Consider the following 21,947-nt stretch of genomic DNA (forward strand, 5'->3'; position numbering starts at 1 on the left):
CTTCTTTCGTAAAGAAAGAGTTCTGGTCTATTTCATATGAACAATGTCTTTACACCTTATAAGATGAAATGTAAGCATATTTAAAACGAAGAATTAGTAATAAAAAAAACACGGATCAAATTAGCTTTGAGCGACAAACCTATGTGCAGAAATGGACGAAGTAAGCTTCCATAGAAAATTTTACAAGGAAATGGCCCAGTTTCATCGCTTCCAGTGACAACGATCAGACATAACGAAATGATATCAGTGAATAATGGGTAATTTGCAACAACAATAGTTAAGAATGAAGAAAATGAATCAGTTTTTTAGTGGAACTAACAAGAAAACATGCCCTACAAGATGCAAAAAGAATCATCTCAATTGATCTAACCGTTCCGAAAAAATCGGCGGATATACATAAAAAGAAAGAAAAAAATACAATATACTCATCGAATTGAGAAAAATGCCATTTAAATAGCCCTTTTTAACATATTAAAGCATGAAAAATGTGGCTAACCAAATTGCTCACTATTACCTTAATTCAATGATGAAACCTTTTTATTTACAATTTTTTTCAAATTAAACTTTTACTAACGTGTTTATGAGATTCTTCTAATTAAAATGAGATCAAAGGCAATATACTTCAAATCACACTTACATAAATATTTCATAACTGAAAAAAATAAGTAAATGTTATTAAATAAATAGTACTCCAAGTTATATCGTGTCTTGTTTTTAATTATACATTAGTAAAAGTTTTACTCTAATGTTACGAATTGTGAATATCATTGTCCACCTGCTTTCTTTGAAACTTCTTCAAAAGACATTCAGAAAACAGAAGCGCCTTTTAGCTCAGACATCCTTTATTTAAAGCGATACAGGAAATAGAGCTGCGTTTGAACCAATAGCCGTGAGAATTTCTGAACTAAATTCAACCGTTTTTCAAAAATCTTGAAGAGATTCATTTTTCCGATATGTGGACGTAAATGGTAAATCACAAACTCAGTACCTATCTCATTTTAATCGCTACTATAGAAGCAAGTGCATGTACTTTGAATGAAAGTTGTACAGACTTTCGACATCGTAGCTTAAACACTTTTAAACTCAAAATTAACAATTTTTTTCGTTATATGTTATAAATTTGTCATAACAAAGTGATTTTATGAAGTTCCGTACAAATCCACGAAGAAGTAGCTTTTCGATTAGTTCATCTAACTTTTTCTAAGACGAATCGTAACTACATGCAGTTAAAGTATAAAAAATGCATGAAGAAAAGTGTATTTTGAATACGAATACAAGTTTCGGCCGTTAGCGCTCTATTGGTGTAAATGAAGGATTGTAATTTAAATGCATTATGTTATTACTTATTACAAATATAATCTTGTTGAAAATGACATCACATCTCCCGCATTACATCGCTTGAAATGATAAATTGATAACAATAAAGGAACGTACTTCTACCTAGAAAAGTTACGTTATTATCGAAATCTTTTTAAGTATCTGTAGCGATTAGCTGCACAAGCAAAAAAGGAATTTCTTATGCAAACAACTAGTACGGTTTATGACACGAAAGCACCAAAGCTATTTTTTTAAAAAATCGTTAGCTTTTAATCAATAGCTTTCTGTAGTACATGATTTCGTTATAGTATTTTTCGATGGCCTCAATAGCAAATTATTGGTGTCATAAGTCGAGGTTTTTCCCGAAGGATATCAATCCCAGACCGGATGTCCATAGTCGATAACATTCTGGCCTTGGGCCAGAAGGAAATCTCGTTACATTGCCAACTCCCACCGTGATCATGGACAAATACCGATTGGCTAACTCCTCCTTTAGTTTTAGCCAATTAAGAATACTTCCAAAAAATTTTCACGAACAGTAAAAGTGGGAAGCAAGGCAAATAGCGTAGAGCCTCCGATAAGTATGGAGCATTGACATTTCAGTGTAGAAATGAAGTATTGCAAAACTAAACACTGTGAATCAATATACAATCGGCTGTGAACCGTCATAAAATACCTGACGTCTAACGATAACGGTATCTCTCACGAGAGCCACAGACGCAGAAGCAGTGTCAATGAAAGTATTAATGACAACAATGTTGATATTGCACATACTTGCATGGATCTAAACCAACAACGATGAAATCACGTTTATCACAATTAATCAAGATACAAGAAGATAGAATACTTCAACTTCAAATATAATGGAATCAAACCTAACTATATGCAATAAACCTTACGCTAATGCCCTATCAATAATAATAATCATTCAAACAGCCAGCGAGATCCGATTAAAAAGATTCCTTGAAAATTGCCATGAAGCTGCCCATCCATTACAGATAGTAAATGATCATACAGAAAACATCAAGAATAGAATTTTTTTATTATTTAATTTGTACTTTATAATTTGTCCAGCTGGACATTTGGTAAATTTTTCTAACTTAATGAAGAATAGAATTGACCGAATCTGCGGAAAAACTTACGAAAAAATCACCAAAAGATAATCACATGAGTACTTGGACGTCAGAAATCGATACTGTCTTCGCATAGGTTGCCAGCTAACAAATATATCACAATAAATAAAACAAATTGCACAATTGTGAAAACGATTATACAATTGAACTTAGATGGATACTACAGACTCTACGAAGAACTCCAAATAATCCGAAACTACACAACCCAGATTTATTATGCCTGCAAGAAACAAACTTCAAGAATAACCATCATTTTACATTAAAACACTATAACACCGTAAAGAATAGAGAAAGCGGAAAATGCAATAAATGCAAACAGCAATATCAAGCACCGTTCCATCGAGATTCCACTATCTACGAATCTAGAAACGGTAGAAATCGCAATATCCTTCCCACAAAAAATTCACATTCTATAATATCTATATTACAAACAATTATACCCTCAAACTTAAAGATCTCGAAAATTGAATAGAATAAAATAGAAGAGTCGTAATTTCATAATAATAAAAGACCATTTTTTAACAAATCATTTCCTGACGAATATTTCGATAATTATAAAAGAGAAAATTACTTATATTCGAACGTTACGATATACAAGATATTATTACTTATCACATACTTATATAGGATGTCCGTGGTAATTCTAGACACGGCTTAACATATATATAATATATATCTCTTTGTATTGCAGATACAAAAAGTGTTATATACGAAAATTGTTTTTACGTAATTATTTTGCAGGATATAAAGATCAAATTAGTTTTTCTAGAAGTAACTATTATATACTCTTCTGCAGACCATTTCATAGTGCTTTTCAAAACGAATTCATTAATTTTTCATCTATACGACCAATTTCAATTAGCTTTTAAGATACAACGTTTGCAAATTTACTGATTTTTACGGAAAAAAGTGCACAGGAATAGGAAGCACGGAATATGAATAGGATGAATCATGTTCGCGGGGCAAGTGTCAAATGTTTAAACATTGCTTCTTGAAACAGATACGAATGAATAAATATATATATATCAAGTAACATAATACAACATCTCGCGCACCATGGTGCTGAATATTAATGCGAGTCATTGTATATTACTGGGTTTTAATTGGAGCGTTTTGCAGAAACGTTTGAAGCAAGAGATTTTGGAAAAAAATACAGTTCCTCCTTTGTTGGTTTCATATCGTAAGCGGTAATTAGTCTGTACAGGTAATGTTTCTGGATTTTCATTCATGGTTATCAAATCCTTTAATGCCGCATCATAAATCATAAATCCGGGAGATCAGTTTTTAACATGATTCAACTGGTATTGAATGCCACGTTTGGAATCCAACAGCCCCCTCTCTGCATAGTGTACGAAGTTTAAAATTTATTAACTGTTGAAGGAAAACTTCACATCTTCTCTAATGTTTAGTTTTTTTAGCCCTCGAAGCCATTGAGTATTGTTTACCACTAAATCAGTTTGAAGGGCCTCTCAGCCTCACAGCCTTTTCTGGGAACATGCCTTGCACAGATGATGCAGCGGGGTACAGACAGGCCAGCTTTTTGTAATTATATAAATACCCATAGGCCCATGGATTCGAAGCTTTTTCGTAAAATAACGCTGTCAGCATGCGGATCTAGACTAGGATACACATTGTACTTATACATAAATATATTTCTATTATACATTCATCTACGCATTTCCTCTCTCTCTCTATTACGAGATAAAACCTTAACATTAACTAATATCTGCTGTTAAGGTATATTACATGTGTTATGGAAATATAATGTCTATTATTAAATACGTTCAGAAATTCTGAAAATCATTCAATTAATAATAGATAATAAATCTCAGGGATTATCGGAATATACTTGAGTATATTTGGAAGATTCATCAAGTTCGACTATCTTTTGATATTTATACCAATTCATCGAGACATCTCCGCACCAATCAGCGAGGCGTATGTTCAAGGCCAAAAATTTTATGACCTTGGTCATTCGTTATAGTCGGCGTATTCGGACGAATATCGACTCTTGAAAATACCTCTTTAATGTGAGCCAATCAACGACATGTATGATCGAGCGCAAAGGAATTGTTTCGCTATGATCCGCGCACATGGCGGATATCATCAGTCTACGATTTTCGCTATGTTTATCACTTACAGAAAGTTGTTGTGCTACAATACTTATTAATACAAATATTCATTTCTGCAGAGTGATTAATATATAACTATTTGCAAATTAAAAACAAATGCGTCAATGATACACGTGAATACACTCGGTAATCTTTAACGTAATGTGGTTAATGAATCGATGAAATAAATCAACAGGAAATTTATGATAATTGGACTTAATAGTAATTTATTCTTATAAATGCAATTGAAACACATAAATACATGTATTTGAATAATTAAGTTCAATCTAGAATTTGACTACATTTAAAGTAAATCATGATAATATCATATCCATACCAGCAGCACAAAATTTAAGTTATATTCATGTAAAAGAAAATAAGTAGTAATTTATAGTTTTATCCTTATTTGCAAAATATGTATTACTTTGACAAATAGCTTCTTTATTCCGTAACTTGTGTGTTTAAAATTTATTATATTTTTAAATATTACTTTGACTGGTTCAGAAACAAATTTTTAAAAATACAAAACGGTATCAATTAGCTGAACATTTAAAAAATAAGACATCAAATTTGTAAGCATGAAATGTGTATCTTTACACTTATTTTATCATTAGTAACAGTACATAGAACAATTTTGTTAAAAAGTCAATGTATTATTTTACTTAATTAACGATTAAAATATTAATTCCCAATTCAATTTACTAATTATGTATTTATTCTAAACATAAATTTCATCTTTACTCGCAGTATTTTAATACTTTATCAGAATGTTGACCTTCTGAAATCTTCCTCACAATCTGATAGCAGATGGTTGTGCATATAAATATATTGAATATTTGATAAAATAAATATTTTATAATTATGTTCTAGTAAGTATAGTAAAATCATGAATTAATTTAAAAGAATATTATATAATGTATTCTCAACGTGATTAATTTGAATGAAAAACTATTTTAAATAAAAATTTCCATTTGATATCGATTGCAAACTGACGTACATATCAGTCAATTTTAAATTAAAATCTAAATCTCCAGAAATAAATGTTAGTATTGTTCTTGATTAATCTAAATGGTCGTCGTTTATAATATTTTAAGATTAGCTCTATTATTTTTCATTTGACTTGCATTTTACTCTTGCAAAATCCAGATTTCGCTGATCTCAGGTTGAGACTTATCAAAATGCTCAAAGAATTCTTTCATAAAATAGGAGGTAGGCTTGCCTTTGTAACACAGTTGTTTCGTCGACTTCTGTTACTCTAAAACATAAAATGAAATTATGAATACAATCTAGATTTACTTCTATTTATATCAAACGAAAATTAAATTTGTTCAGCTTTTTTAAATATATAACAATTAGTAGCAGAATTGTGGTAGTAAAACTGTACTTAATTTCTTAATATTCCTTTTACTACCAAGTATGTTAAAAACAACACATAAAAACATTTTTCAAACTTGATTTCATATCAATTTTTAATAAATGTTTCATAAACCTTATTTGTAAGCTTTTATAAGTTATATAAAACTGTATGTATTAAGCGATCTGTGAACAAATTTTAATAATACCATTTTTTTCTTTTTTTGGTAGAAATTATAAATTTGACTTGATTTGATTTGGATTTGGATTTGGATTTGGATTTGGATTTGGATTTGGATTTTTTGATTTGATTTGATTTGATTTGATTTGATTTGATTTGATTTGATTTGATTTGATTTGATTTGATTTGATTTGATTTGATTTGATTTGATTTGATTTGATTTGATTTGATTTGATTTGATTTGATTTGATTTGATTTGATTTGATTTGATTTGATTTGATTTGATTTGATTTGATTTGATTTGATTTGATTTGATTTGATTTGATTTGATTTGATTTGATTTGATTTGATTTGATTTGATTTGATTTGATTTGATTTGATTTGATTTGATTTGATTTGATTTGATTTGATTTGATTTGATTTGATTTGATTTGATTTGATTTGATTTGATTTGAGAAAATTAGGAAACTACAAAGAAACAATTCTTAAGAAACATTTCTTTTAATAATAACATTTCTCTTGTAACACTACAGTGTGAAGGACGTAATACATGGTCAGATACGAACAGATTGGAGTGACAACTCAAAGAAAACAGATGAAAATGAAAGAAAAGGACATTAAAAGAGTGAAAAAAGGAAAGGAAGATCCTATTATAGACCAGAGCATAATAAAAAATAAAGGAAACTAGGGACTAAGGGACAAGGTGGAGGACTGACAACAGAAAGGCAAAAACATCAGAATAAATGGAGGAAATGAGGAAGCTCCAAAATAATGGTTTTCAGAAACGCGAGAGGAAAGTGGAAAATAGAAAAATAATTTTGGGAAGGTGAAGGATTGGGAAGGAGAAAAGTGGAGTCAATAAAAGGATTTAAATATCTAAAATATATCTAAATAATTTGACTCATTAATTAAAAATATTATGCTGCATAGAGCAAAGATATGAGGCTGGCAAGTATAAAACAGGCTGGAAATGATAAGGTAAGTATTTAAGGTAAATATTTAAAAGGCATATTAAGATTTAATTGAAACATCTGCAAATCCATATTTTTTATGAACGCAATGGGAGAGATGGAACCTAAGTAAAGATTTGTTTGATCCATCAATAACTATACTTGACTTATTTACATATGAGATGTTCCGTTGTATGTGAGAAATAGATGGAATAAATTGAGCACACTAATTTTTAGATTATTAGTTATGGGGACATTTAAAATCTGTTGTTCATGAAACGTTAGTTAACAATGTTGAACTCCTCATCAATATGATGATTAAAATTGCAGGCAAATCCATGTAGCCTGTTCAAAAAGTTTGACAGTCTACGATGTAATGTATTCAAGCCTCTATTAAAGCTGTAATCATTTTGAGCAATTATCCTGAAGGTAGGCAAGCAACCATTACAAGACAAAACAAGCTTTTACTCGAAAGCAAGATGATATCAGACATATATGTTTATACATATGTTTATATAATATGAACATTTTTTCTTATTTTAGCATTCTGAATCTGCCCCAGCTATGTTTCCCATATCGAAACTGAGGAAGATTTATCTTTGTAAGCCGATATGTAAATATTTTAATAAAGATATAATTAAAAATGAAAGATATAATTTGAATTTTTTGTGTTGATCTGGTGAATTTTATTTTATTTTCCATATCTAGGTTTTAAACACACACAACAAAATATTCTGTAATTTTGTATATCATTCATGTCCTGTATATTTTCTCGACTTCCAAAAAATGCATAAATATTCAATTAGAAATATTCAATAGACTGTTAATAATATATCATATGTACGAGTATAATCTTTATAACGTTTCACATACTATGGTTTCATTATTTCATTTAATTACATAGGATGTATCGTGTTATACATACATTAAAAAATTACATACCTGGAATCCGAAACATGATACCATTTACCGGGTGGCGGTCTTACTGTCGATGAGGGAGCTGCAGCTGCTTCTTCAGTTTCAGACTCAGAACTCGAAGAATATGAACTTTCTTGTAAATCTCTAACATCTTTTGGTGGCAAAAATGACCATCGAGGATCATCTGATGTTAGTGCTAATCGTGACTGAAAAACATTCATAATTTCTTGAAAGCTGTATATTTTAATACTTAATGTGCAAAATTTTTAATGTCAAATAATAGATACATCCTTTTAATATACAGTAATTAATTACAAATAATCAAATATGTGTGTGAAGAGCATACTAAATAAAAAAGAACTGTATAAGAGGACAAAAAATAATGTATATAGGTTAAACGAGAAAAAGTGAAGTCTCACGACACATAGCCGAATAAAAAGGAACCGGTGCATTGGTTCTCATTGTTCTGTAGTCCTCCATATAAAATTTTATCCTAAACGCTTTCTTCTGTTACCTGTTGATTGTAATTGATCTAGTTGATTGTAATTGTACAGGTCTCGTATTAAGTCGGTCGTCAGTTAAAAATTTCTTATAGGTCCGTCTGTGTCATTTTCTGGTTCTAACGATTTCTAAAAGCTCCACTTTTACTCGAACGAACAGTATTTTATTATGTATTAGGATATCCCATAAGTAATGATACAGTTGTCGGTTTCCTTATGCTAAACGAAAATAAGAGATTACCTGTTGACAATCAATTAATGATGGATTTTCTTGCATTTTTTATAATTCTTTACCTTTATCTATTAAATATTCTTTTCAAATTTTGTAAAACTTTGATAGTAACAACATCCATTATTTTAAATTTAACTTTCATAAGAATGGTGTTACGTCCCGTTTATATAATTTGATGACACCCTCCAACCTAATATGGAATGGTAATAATTGCAGCCACATCTTTACGATTTCGGAGGCTCCTATAGATGGAAGTAAGCGCATTCTTGCACGCGCGTTTCGAGTGTACAGACGGGATGCAATGAGTATATACTGTCCCATACTCGGAGCGCCGCACCGTCCAAGAATGTGCAGTCTCAGCGACCACCCTTGTTCCTGGAGCACCCCCGTCGCACGCGTAGGATGGTCATCGTGGAGTTTTAGTCGGTAAGAGTCTGACACTACTCTGCTGCTACGCGTCTACTGCAGCAGCGGAGTGTCCATGAGGATTTCTCCACGTACAAAAAAAAAGTCTCAGCGACCACGAGCACTGCAACGTTGTTACGGGGAACCCCAATTTTAAAAAGTGGAACTTCAGACGAGTAGTCAGTACCGCGAATTCACAAGTCTCTTGCCCCAACTTGTACACGTTTTGAGTAAGTCTCGTACGTGTACCGCAGATATCCGTAAAAAGGCAATAGGCTTAAATCTGTGGGATAGTGTAGAGCTTTGTCCGGTATATGTCCAGCGTTGCCCAAATGATTGTGTGTAAATCTAGTTTGCACATTGAAACAATGACATAATCTTTTGTAACATAACTTGTTGTAACATTTGTAGAACGCTGATATACAAACGTAGACTGGGACAGCGGTACTACGAGATTGAGAGGAGAAACACCCAAACGAGTGTGAGTATATAACACAGTAACGAAGAACAAACAAGCATCTAGAATGAGTCGTATCAACTATTATATTTCTCCTTTCTTTCTTTTAGTATCATAAATAAAAGCATATTATTATTCATCGGATTCAATACATTTCTCTCTTTCTTCCACACTATCCCCTTTTTACACCAATAAAGGTCGGATCCACATTAGAAATAAAGATAAAGCTTAGGCGCTTCTCATTCAATTGTGTGACGTGCTCGCTACCAAATACCGCACATTACAACGGCATTACTTATGGGGTGACCCAATATTTATACTTGACACATAATTTAATATCATAATTTGATAATATTTATAACATTATATCATTTTAACAGTGCATTAAATAGATTTGTAATAATTTATAATTAAATTCTTAACATTTAAATAATTACCTTTACGTAAGCCACATAATGTCCACCGTGAATAGTTCCACTATGTTCAACAACACCATACAATGCATAAATTCTAGCTTTTTTATGATTTTTACAGATAGGTGCTAGATCAAGTAATATTGGAAATGAAACATGCCTTGTTACTTTTCGAAAATCGACTCGTTGTGCTTGAAATCGTTTTAAATGGAGGATTAGAACAGCGGGTACTCGAGAGATCAGGTATTGTTTCGTACTTGGAGTGCAGATCATCTTACAATTCGGTCTCACCTGACATTATGAAAAATTTATTTCATTTTAGATCCTATTGCATTAAAAACTGCAATTTTCAAGTAAGGAATTTTTCAATCAAATATACATTATTATTAATTATTATTAGTTATTATTAATTATTATGAATTATTTCAATTATTATTAATTAATATAACTGTTAAATTGCATTGTTAAACTATACCTTTCTTTCTCTGGCAGTACAAGCTTCACAACTAACTTTATTGCTCCCACTCATCAATTCTAAAGCTGTAAACTGATTTAAACACGATTGTATGGAACATTCTCCTTCCTTAGTTGTATATCTAGTAGGCGATTGCTGAAGACTACCATTAATTCCTATTTTTGAAATACCAGAAGTGATGTTATCAATTCTATTATTAACGTCATTAGAACATTCTTCTGTTTTTCTCCTTGTTTTCCTATTATGAAAATAAATGTATGAAATTCTAAAATCATTTAAACTAAAGTAATATAATATAATTAGCATTAACGGCAGTAATACTATTTTTTGCAATCAAAAGTTGAACACAGATGATATAGTTGAATAATATAACTGGCGTAATATTCAATTATAGTAAAATATAGCAAATAAAAAAGTGTAAAAATACATGGTAAAAGTTGTCGTGAAATATCGAACTGATATAGTCTGGTAAAATAGTCATATATTGCGCTTATCTTTGCCTAGGAAGCTAGGACTATTTGTGCAATAATACATTTCTCATTAAAAAACAAAATGTTACAAATAAAGCGCAAATTTCTATGTAAACTTATACAATTCCTATGAACGCAATTAAATAATATTATGTACTATATATATCTTATGGCATGTATAATAAACAGCTGAATTATTCTTTGCAGTGTTACGATATCAATAACAAAGTATTATTACTTCGTTAATAAACGAAGCCATACAATGTCTTAATCGACGAAAAAGGGTCATTGTCGATATGTTCAAAAATATTTTTCTACGTTAATTTACACGACAAATCTTTAGATTTACAGAAACAAAATTTTTAAAAAAGTGGTTTACTGATTGTTACTGATAATTACATATTCTACTTGCTTAACTGATCAATTTCATTTCATGTAAGTAATGATCTGGACATGAGTATATCTGCACTCTCTTTAAATAGCACACCTAAAAAAACAGGTATAGTTCTGGCTAAACGTCAAAATATATTTTCTACAAGACTCTACACTTAAAAATCCTGATTTTGACAGCTCCTATATAAATATACCTTTACAATTTCTCAAATAAACTATTATTGATGATAAATTCGTAGCCCTATTATTAGTGAATTTTTTGGAAAATTTTAATTGTATCATAATTTTTTGTTCAATTATCGAATTAAAACAAACATAAACTCAGCACTACGTATGTATTTACGTATGAAAGTGATCCGTTAAAGATAACGGCTAGTTGTTTGAGCTACATGTCCTTCAAATACAAATAAAAAGAGAAAGGAAGAAGGAGAAACACATGATACTGAGAAAGAAGAAAGGAAAAGGAGATATGGGATATGCAAGTTGTTACTATTTTTCACGTGATTTCTTGTGTCTCCGACGTGACAACGGATCCGGGCTATTAACGAGCGGCAATAGATACTATTTTCCCTGCATTTCCCTGCATTTCCCTGCAACTAACAGTATTTTAACACTTTTTCCAAGAGAACAACTGAGTTGCTACCCATGGTTCCTTTGAGTTTATAATGCATTAAAAAAAGAATTCGAAACTCGAAATTGAAGACCAAGGTTATTTCTGCGGCAAATGTTTATTACAGATATTCACCGATGTATCTATATAAGTATCGAATAGCGCTATGATGATCGTGGAAAATCATTTTCGATATTCATTGTGATAAAGTACATGATATTGGGTTAGAACAAAAATTTGTAGCCTTTTTTAAGTGGAATTCAAAGACAATGTTTCGATGCATAGATTTCTTTGTGCATAGATTTATTCAACAATATATGTGTCATGTGACATATTGTGTGGACCGAACTAGCTACTTCGGAACGGTATCCTCATCCACAGCACCAGCTCTATATGAACAGCACATATATATCTCTTTTGTTGTTTATAAAGTGATGTTTCCCTTCTTTATTAAAAGAATATCAAATGGTAAAAATGCACCTTATTTTCCCCATCTTTACTTTTAATGTAAATGCACTTAAAATCCATAAACCCACAAATTGCAGAGAAATACGCGTAAAAATATCACCTTTCAGAATATGTCTTGTTTTAAAATATTGAAGTTTCATTTTCAAATGTTGGCTTTTCACATGTCTAAATGTTGCTACTGAAAAATATTACGATCATTTGTTCCAACCCAATACATATGCACAATGCAGACAGGTATTATTGCAGTAATCATCAAATCATTATTCACCTATTCGTTATTTATTATGTGAATTCAGAATTTGGCTCTGGTACTCTTGAGCTTTAAGTTGTCACGTAAGTTTTCACGGGGGCGAGAAAGGGGAGGGGGAGGGGGCGAGGAGGGGCTCCGCCAAGCTACGCTTACTATTCTAATATAGGTATTTGTCTTGGAAAACTCCATTTTTGATGAAAGTTTTATAATTTTTGAATGTATTATACATCGCGAAGATGATACGTTTTGCTCCGAATTTATTTTTATATATATTTGTACAATGGAATGGCACTGTAAAATAGTATAATGATATGAAATTATCTTGAATCTAATTCTACTGATTCCTTCGGTGTTAAGTAAAAATGGCAAAGTAAAATATTTACTGTGTTTTCAGCATAATTTTTGCATTTAAAACAAATTTGTTTGATTGTTTGACAAACTACTATATTTAGTTCTTTTGTTTTTGGCCATCAATACGTTTATAATGGGCTGAATTTTCGCTTTTGGACTGTTTTGTTTGATTGCTGGATTCTTCATTCTGTGATTATCATTGGAGATAGGAAGAACTAGGGGCCGATTAATATCACGATCGCAACACGTAGTGACACCTATTCCGTCTTCTTTTTCTTATGTGCAGTATTTTTCACATATAATAATCAAAACTTAAACATGTATATAACAATACATGATTGTCTATAAAATAGAAATAGTTCTATTTTTATCATATTTTGAATTGTAAGTTCGAGGAAGCTTACACCCACCCGGGAATTATAAAATTAAGAACTATAATTTTGTTAGAATTTTTTAAACCTAAAACACAGTTAAATCTACTTATGTAAAAAGAACATTTAATCTGCGCATTTATGCTCATCTGCAGATTCATTAACCCCACAAGTATTTTTATATTACAGAAATAATTGTGAATATTGTTTCGGATGGCGACAGTAGCCAATCAAAATGAAACTTGGTGGATAATGTAAGGGATGTGAACGGACTCCAAATATAAAATCTAAGTTTTGAGAAATTATACGTTTGAAAGATAGAAATCCCTATGTAAGTATGTATAATAAATCTTTACTATTATTAAACGCAATGTTCAGAAATTAATATAATGATATAAAAATGGATGATGTATGTGAATGAGGAGAGACAACATTAACGTTTACCTTTGATGTATATAACTATAAAAATCAATATTTAATAATAATAAAACTAAAAGATTGTGAAATGTAATATTTAACATAAACATGAAATATAAAAGCATGAAATTTAAAAAATAAAACAAATTTCTACAATACCATTGATTACACGTAGATGCTTCTTGTTCGATGTGGTTAACAGAATCCTTTAAATTCAGGCTAGGTGTTGATAATTTAATACTTTCCACAGTTTCATCATTTGCTAAAGTAATCATAGAACTTGAACTTTCTTTTGACATAATCGGGTTGAAACTAACAATTGGATCTTCTGGACTCGTTAAATCTGAAGTCATTGCTAAAGAAGTAGATATAGAAAATCTAGTTTGGATTCCACTTTCAGTTTCCAAGCTTTCAGAACTATCTAGAGCATCTAAAGCTTTTGTTTGCGATAAATTTGATGTACATGCATTCGAACTCGAGCTGTGAAGCAAATATAGTATTGAATTAAACGTCTTATTTAATAAAAATAGCAAATTAATCTACCCTATTATGATTGATAATACCTGGGCAACGAATTTGCATCAAAACGATTTAAAAGTTGTATTAAGGAAATATTATTTGTTGCACCAAATTGTAGGTCATTATCCAATGGTATTTCGTTAGTAGCTTCCCTTGCTTTCATCGTATCGGTCGATGGAGAGGCAGGACTTGTTAACGTAGACTGTTTTTCTGAACTATAACCTGATTCAGCAACTTCTGGAAGAATGCCTTCTATTTCTGCATTATCTTCCACATCTGCATCGCTTTCTTCTACAAAAATTTGTTACTATGCTTATGCGTTCAAATTACTATGATGTAAAAAAAAGAAAAAAGAAAAAGAAAAAACGATTTTTCATGCAAATATTTTCTTCAATTCAATCATTTACCTGAATTCAAAAAATTAGTTAAACTAAATGTTATAGTTTTCAAAAATTAATGCAAAATAATGCTTACAAAATTTAAAATATTTTACCTGATTCAAGTACACTATTATTTTCTCCAACAGTATTACTTTTATCCGGGACAGAACTATCACCATGATCACGAATGTCTTGCTTTTTATTTTTTCGCTTTTTCCGAGCAGCCTTCTTTTCTTTTTTTGATTGATATTTTGAAGGTACATGTGAAATATTATTTCCCATTATATCAAATGTATCTTCAAAGCCATTGTTTTTTCTTCTTAAATAAATATATACGTAATAAAGTTATTCTATTAGAATCATTATTACTTCATTAATTATAGCAAGACATGCAAAAGTTGTGCAAGCAAATTCGCTTCTACCATTTTCAATATAATATTAAGAATATATTTATAGACTAATATAATAAAAATATATGTATGTGTTGATTTAAATGAATATCCTTAATAATTTATAAAATATTAACTACTACAAGGTTATGACGGATATAGTAATATATTTTTATTACTGTTCCTATTCTTATTTTTAATAATGTTATTAAGTACACTGTTACTATTTTTGGATAGAATGTCTCATTTAATCGCATATCATAATATATATGACATATACAAAGAGGAAACTGACGAATCCTTTCAATATACAGGATGAGTGCTTTACAACCTCTAATAGCGTAACTACTTTTAAGAATGCACTAACGTATCTTGGATGAAAATATTTCTTTCCCAAATAAAATGAAGGGTATACTTCCGAAATTTTAACACCTTTTTATGTGCATATTGGTCTATATTTCCATCGCAGAAATATTGCCTAAGAATCACGTAATGTTCTCCTGATAACTTTTACATTTTAACTTCTAAAATACATACAACATCTCTGTACAAAATATTTTAGTCAATAAGATTAAATGAGACATTCACGTCTTTCTCTACTGTCACATATTTCAGAAAATTATTCTTACTTCAAAACTGGTGGTTGTGGTTTATCTGCCATAACCGGCAAACTGAGATCTAAGAAGGGTTCTGTACTCTGTGAAGAATGATGACAGTCCAAGCATTCTAATGTTGAAACTAAAACTCCACGAAAAACAAGTTCTGGTCCAAGTAATCTTGAGCTAGCCTGATTTCCATAAAATTTTACACGTGATTTGAGGTTTTCTTCTACACCCTCTGGATTAGTTTTTTCGTTCAAACCAACTTCTTTCAGGATTATACTCTGGTACCTCTAAAAAGATAAACATAAACGCATTCACTAATACATATTGCTAAAAACAGCAATCATTATAAATCTTTGACAAGTAAAATGATTAAAATTAATATTAAATTGAATAAAATATAGTTCAAGTAAGTGCAGTAAGATAACATTTATAAAAATATTTATAAAAAATGATACGTAATTATTAATAATATAATAATATTGTTACGAATACATATATCACTATCTATTCTATTACGCAACAGTTGCGAGAACTAAATGTGTATAAACTAATTGCCAATTTTTGATAATCCACCACTTGCAGAATTATTGCATTGTTACAAACCGACGTTTTCCCCGTAAATGCCAAATATAGAGAAAAAATGAAAGAGGAAACTGTTTTGCGTTATTTTATGATCAATACAATAAAATATATCAATTTTCTATATCTACAATATTTCTTGAAAAAGCAAAAACGATCATAATTCTTTACATAAAATGCTACATATCGTTTAATTTACATAACATAAAAGCTATTATGTATGTACCAAGATAAGATATTGAATGATATTATTGATATAATGATATTATAATATTGAATGAAACTTTAGAATCGTCCTCTCCGATTTCGATGATTTTTGAATATGTTGTGACAGATATGATTTTGAAGAACTTTTTATTCTACGTGTAACTGTCGGCCATATTTCCCGAGGTATTTTCAAAAAGGTGACAATACCACTATAGTGAATTCTGTTTAATTATGTTTTAATAATTGTACGAGCGTGACAGCGTGTGTGTTAGTATTAGTTAATACAATGACCTATGGAAATATATAAATAGAGTGAATAAACGAGCTGAAAAACACAGGAATGGAAAGAGAACGTTGCAAACAAGCACCTTGTCTTCTAATCTAATCACACATGCATATTCATACAGTAAATAAAAATATAACAACAATGAACGACATCAGTGTAGATGTTTGATCAGACAAGGACAGAAAGAACTTCCATGTAGCATTCCCTTTCGATTTCTATATTGCATTCACTTACGCGATACATGTACTCGCGTATTCTATTTTATATTTCTACGGACCTAACCCAAACCTAACTCTTATCTTTTGTTTATAGCATATATAAACGGCGGATAGGCGACCTTGAATATTCTACCGATCCTTCGGATAAGAAATCCGCGCCATTAATTATTTATAGAGGCAAAGGGTTAAAGGAAATAATTTTATCTACTCGAAAATTTCATGGAGTGATCTTCGATACACTGTTACAGATTTTAATGAATAGGGGGAATTAATATTTAGTCTATTGGTGTTGCGCCACCCTAGGTGGCCATAGAGGCCGACAGGCCGAGGAGGATCTGGGATCTCTTCAGACTTGCACGACGGGGATAACGGGGGACGGGGGCCCAGGGGATAACGTTGAGAGGGGTGGTCCCTCCCAATGCCCGAACTAACTTAAGAACGACTTCCTCAGAATGGGAGAAAACGCAGGTAGTAATTCGAAGGAGGTCCCGGAGCATCCCTGTTGAGCGTCAGGCGGACCATTGTGGGGTTTTAGTCGGTAAAGTCCGACACTACCCCGCCGTTCCTGGGAAGTGACGAGGTATCCATGAGGATTTTCCCACATATAAAAAAAAGGAGAAAAAGGATAGCTTACGTCTCCGAATTCCACAATCCTCTTCTCTATGACTTGCACGATAAGCTGCTGTCCATGTATCGTTCGATATGAGGATCCCTACGCATCCCGCAGTTTAAGCTGACATCCTACCTTCGTTCATGTACAGAGGTTTGCTCGCGCACAGAGATATTTCGACTAAGTTTTAATTGTCAATAACTAAGAAACAAAGCTGAAAACGCAAGTTCTCATTCTTTATTTTCATCTTATTTTAGCTTGAAGAATCGCCCCTTAAATTCCTTTACGCCTATAACCGAACACCCTGTATACTACTACTAAATCAAGTTTTCGTAGGAGCTTTAGATTTGTGAAGTAAGATATAATGATGAAGAAACGATAAGTGATAGAGGTAAACGTGAACGAAGCAGCGAACGTACCGACTATACTTGCGACTGTGTCACAGAAACGCACATTTAGACAGGATTCAATGTGCTATTAAAGACAGTTTTTGTGAATATTTCAGAAACTAGAACCAAACGGCTGTTACATGTATAGGAAAAGGTTGTTCAGAACCATACTCCTAACAACATATTAAAAAATCATCAAAATCGGTAATGAGGACAAATTCTAAGTAATTACCTTTTGAATTCTAAATATGATAATTGTATTAGAACCATTACGGACTATTAACCAATCGCCGATGAAATATCAAAAACTAAGCGACCAAACCCGTCAACTCAAAGGTTATCAGTATCACAGGGACCGGCGAACAGAATAGATGTAGAGGAAATTGCTATTATACTTCGTACACCGCGTTCTCGAAATTATGAATGTAGTATGTAGTATGCGCTCCTGATAACATCATGAAAGACAAGCAACGGTAGATGTGTTACAATGTTCAGACTTTGAAACAGAGCACACGCCCTAGTTTCATATGAGCTTCACGGTGATCATCATGGAGAAAAAGAAAGGAAGAAGGTTTAATCATAATCATTACCAAAGGAATGGGCAAAAGGAAAAGAGGAAGGTTTAATTAGAATAGTTATCAAAGGAACTTAAAAAACTGCAGGAGCAAATGGAAAATGTGCATAACAGAGGAGTAACAACTTAGAAGTGATCAAAGACAGGTTCGAGCATAGCAGTCTGATGTTACCTCATGGGACGCAGCGAAGTTGAGGAGATCTAAAAGTAAGTATTAGATATAATCGAACATTTTTCATAATATATACTGGAAAAGAGGAATATCAAGCTGCGTGCTTTAACTTCGGGAACGCCATGCTGAACTCGCTCACACACACAGAGACCTCTACCACAGATATTCGAATGACATGCGTATAGAATAGAACAGAGATCTCTTTTTTGTTTCCCCAACTTGCAGGGGCAGACACGCAGGCGTTCGCAAAATATCTGATGCGAAAACAAAATAATACTATATGATGCAGATAAATCAAGATGATATACACTCGCATGACGTATATGCTAGCTACAAACAATTCATTACCTATCTTTTGCAGATGAAGTCGAGAATTGCTGAAATGAATAAGAAGTTGAGAAGTGTCCTGAAGAAAGAATATCTTTTTGGTAGAAATCTCTCAGATAAAAGAGACACAGAGTAGCAAGTTCAATAAAGAGATCAAATAATAACACCCTTTACATGCCGTCATCATCGATATACGATCAGAGTTACAACAAAATGAGAAAGTAGAACAATCCGAGATAAATGTAAGTAAAATGGCAGGTAGATTAACTCACTTGTAAACAATTAGCAAAAGATAACACCGGACAATTTCGTCTCAAGTTGCATTGTAGGATACAGAATACAGTTCGATAGAGAGATTAGCTAGGGAAAGCCACCCCAAAATATGATAGATAGGTTAAAGCACGAGAGGGCTCAATAAGTGACAGATTACTAGAAAAAGCGGTAATAGAATCTTATAGGGTAAGCAAACACCAACCAACTATTTCCTAGTCAAAAAAAAACCAGATGGATCATCACGTTTTATTCCGAACCTAAAATAATTGAACAACTTCATCTAGACCTAGCATTTCAAAATAGACGACATAAGAACGGCGAAGAAGAAGCTAATTTCACTAGGCTGTTACATCAGAACAGTAGGTCTCGAGGACACGTGCTACGCAATATCCATACATAAAAAGAGCCCAAAATGCCTTCGGTACGAGTAATTAGGACGATTCTTCCAATATTATTTTTACCAAAATATTGAAACCTACTTGCAATCACGAGAACTAATCTTGGTAGCTCTCCTAAATGATATCTTGTGCATTGGGGCCGATTACGTGGCATGTAATAAAAACATCACAGAAACGGCAAAATTATTCCGGTTTTTAGGTCTTAGGACTAAGGAAAAAGTAGCATTGTCCCGGATACTAGGTACAAATTTTGCGGGCTGATGATTGACTCGAGAGAATGTTTTATCGAGTTGGAACAGGAAAAAAAGACTTGAGACGGCAGAAAAGGCGTGCCTAGCAGTTGTATACGGCTTAATGCACATTAAATCGTTGGAAAAGGAAAAGACATTGGTGTTAATAACTTCAATTATAGGAAAAGCAACTCTCCCAAAAACAATTCAAACCGATTGGAAGTTTGATCTACCTAACCCTATATTAACACTAACTTGGTGGATTAATCAATTGCCGGAGGTAAGAAAAAGTATTAAAACAGATAAGTTCAGAATGGAAATATGCAAGCGCATCAAATACGTTATGAGAAGCAACAAACAGCTCCATCAACGTCTACGGATTCTGGGCAGAAAATGAAAAGAAACTACACATTAATAAATTACAAGCAAATTTTAGCGATGAAGATAGTTTTAGGAAAATTGATAGATCATGTAAGAGAAAGTCAGATACTCTTAAAGATTGATAATACAACTGCAACAGCGTATGTAAACAGAATAAAGGGTGTACGCTTCCCGCATAAATAAAATTAGCGAGGGACATCTGGCAATGGGCAAAGGACAAGTACATCGTCTTTCTTGCATCGCACATAGCATCGGAAGGTAATAAGCAGACGGACTGCTGAGAACTATGAATGAGTATACTGAGTGAGAACACAACGAGCCTTTGATATTATCACTAAAAGATTAGGTGAACCACGGATGACTTATTTGCGTATAGAATGAATGCTAAACGCGAATTTTTCCTTTCTTAGAAACCAGACGCATTACAAATCGGCGTATTTACAGTAAATTAGACGAATCGTAAATTTTATGTATTCTACCCTTCAGACAGATTCTCAGAATGCTTCTAAAAATAAAGCAAAATAGAACAGCGGACATTATTGCCGTCCCGGATTGGCCAAACCAACCGTAGTATTTATTTTTAGAACTGGCGGTAGGAGACCCAATAATTCTCGAGCCTGACATTTATTTACTTTTAACTCTATGCGGGAGAATAGTGTATCCACAGCCGAGTCAACTGTGCTTGATTGCAATTACAGTATCAAAGAAGCTTTGCCAAGGAAGAATACACTCAGAAGAAATCAGCATTTTACTAACATTTTGTTTATCTAGAGGAAACTACCATGAGACAGTACAGGTCAGTCCTATGGCATTACTGGCAATTTTCTAGAAAGAATAGCCTTGCTTTTTACTGGAGGAGACCGTAAGTTTTAGACGGAAAGGATCATTTGGTGCACTAAATACATATAGATCATCCTAATTTGATCGCAATTATATGAAGAACTCGGCAGAAGAGGCAGTCGGCAACTATTAATGGTTCATACGTTGTCACACTTAATAGCAACCACAATTGTCATACCGATGAGGATGCGTTAACCACTAGTATCCCAACTGACAAACACTATATCATACCTAAAACAACAGCACAAGAAATTAGAATCATAATCGAGAAAACAAAAACTAATAAAGCACCAGGGATCGACCTAATCAATGGTAAAATTTTGAAAAACCTTCCTCCAAAGGCGATACGACTAATCACAATAATTTACAACGCAATATTAAGAATCCAATACTATCCTAAACTATGGAAACTAGCACAGATCATAATGTTACCTAAACCAGGCAAAGACCAACACCAAACAACATCTTATAAACCATTATCACTACTTCCCGTGTTTTCCAAAATACTAGAAAAAATAATTTACGCCCGCTTAAAACCAATAATAGAGAAAGAAAAATTAATATCAGATCACCAATTTGGATTCAGAAACAAACATTCCACTATAAATGAAATGCACAGGCTCATCAACGAAATAATACTAGCATTAGAAAACAAACAATACTGTACAGTCCTCTGTATGGACATAGCATTTGACAAAATAAACCACGAAAGTCTACTTCAATCAATCAGAAAACAATTCCCGGAGCAGATATACCATTTAATTAAATCTTACTTAAGCAGCAGAACCTTCGTAG

The 21,947-nt window shown here is 32.2% G+C and overlaps 1 protein-coding gene across 3 annotated transcripts in view; it reads right to left on the reverse strand.

The window, feature by feature from the left end:
• Positions 1 to 4,801: 4,801 nt before the first annotated feature.
• LOC100740680 (ubiquitin carboxyl-terminal hydrolase 16) overlaps positions 4,802 to 21,947 on the reverse strand; it is a 43,352-nt gene continuing 26,206 nt past the window's right edge. For 2 of the 3 annotated variants that reach the window (XM_003493732.4, XM_012392144.3), the window contains exons 8-15: positions 15,693 to 15,955; positions 14,788 to 14,993; positions 14,339 to 14,585; positions 13,935 to 14,255; positions 10,446 to 10,683; positions 9,995 to 10,261; positions 7,988 to 8,169; positions 4,802 to 5,816 (exon numbers count right to left, since the gene is read on the reverse strand). In XM_003493732.4, coding sequence (XP_003493780.1) covers positions 5,744 to 5,816; positions 7,988 to 8,169; positions 9,995 to 10,261; positions 10,446 to 10,683; positions 13,935 to 14,255; positions 14,339 to 14,585; positions 14,788 to 14,993; positions 15,693 to 15,955 — 1,797 coding nt within the window. In that variant the 3' untranslated portion in view covers positions 4,802 to 5,743. The remainder of the gene's footprint in view (positions 5,817 to 7,987; positions 8,170 to 9,994; positions 10,262 to 10,445; positions 10,684 to 13,934; positions 14,256 to 14,338; positions 14,586 to 14,787; positions 14,994 to 15,692; positions 15,956 to 21,947) is intronic. The other variant, XM_033323886.1, reaches the window with a different exon arrangement.

Source organism: Bombus impatiens, unplaced genomic scaffold, assembly GCF_000188095.3.
Source record: "Bombus impatiens unplaced genomic scaffold, BIMP_2.2 scf_1283, whole genome shotgun sequence".
In the NCBI taxonomy this organism is placed as follows: Eukaryota; Metazoa; Arthropoda; class Insecta; order Hymenoptera; family Apidae; genus Bombus; species Bombus impatiens.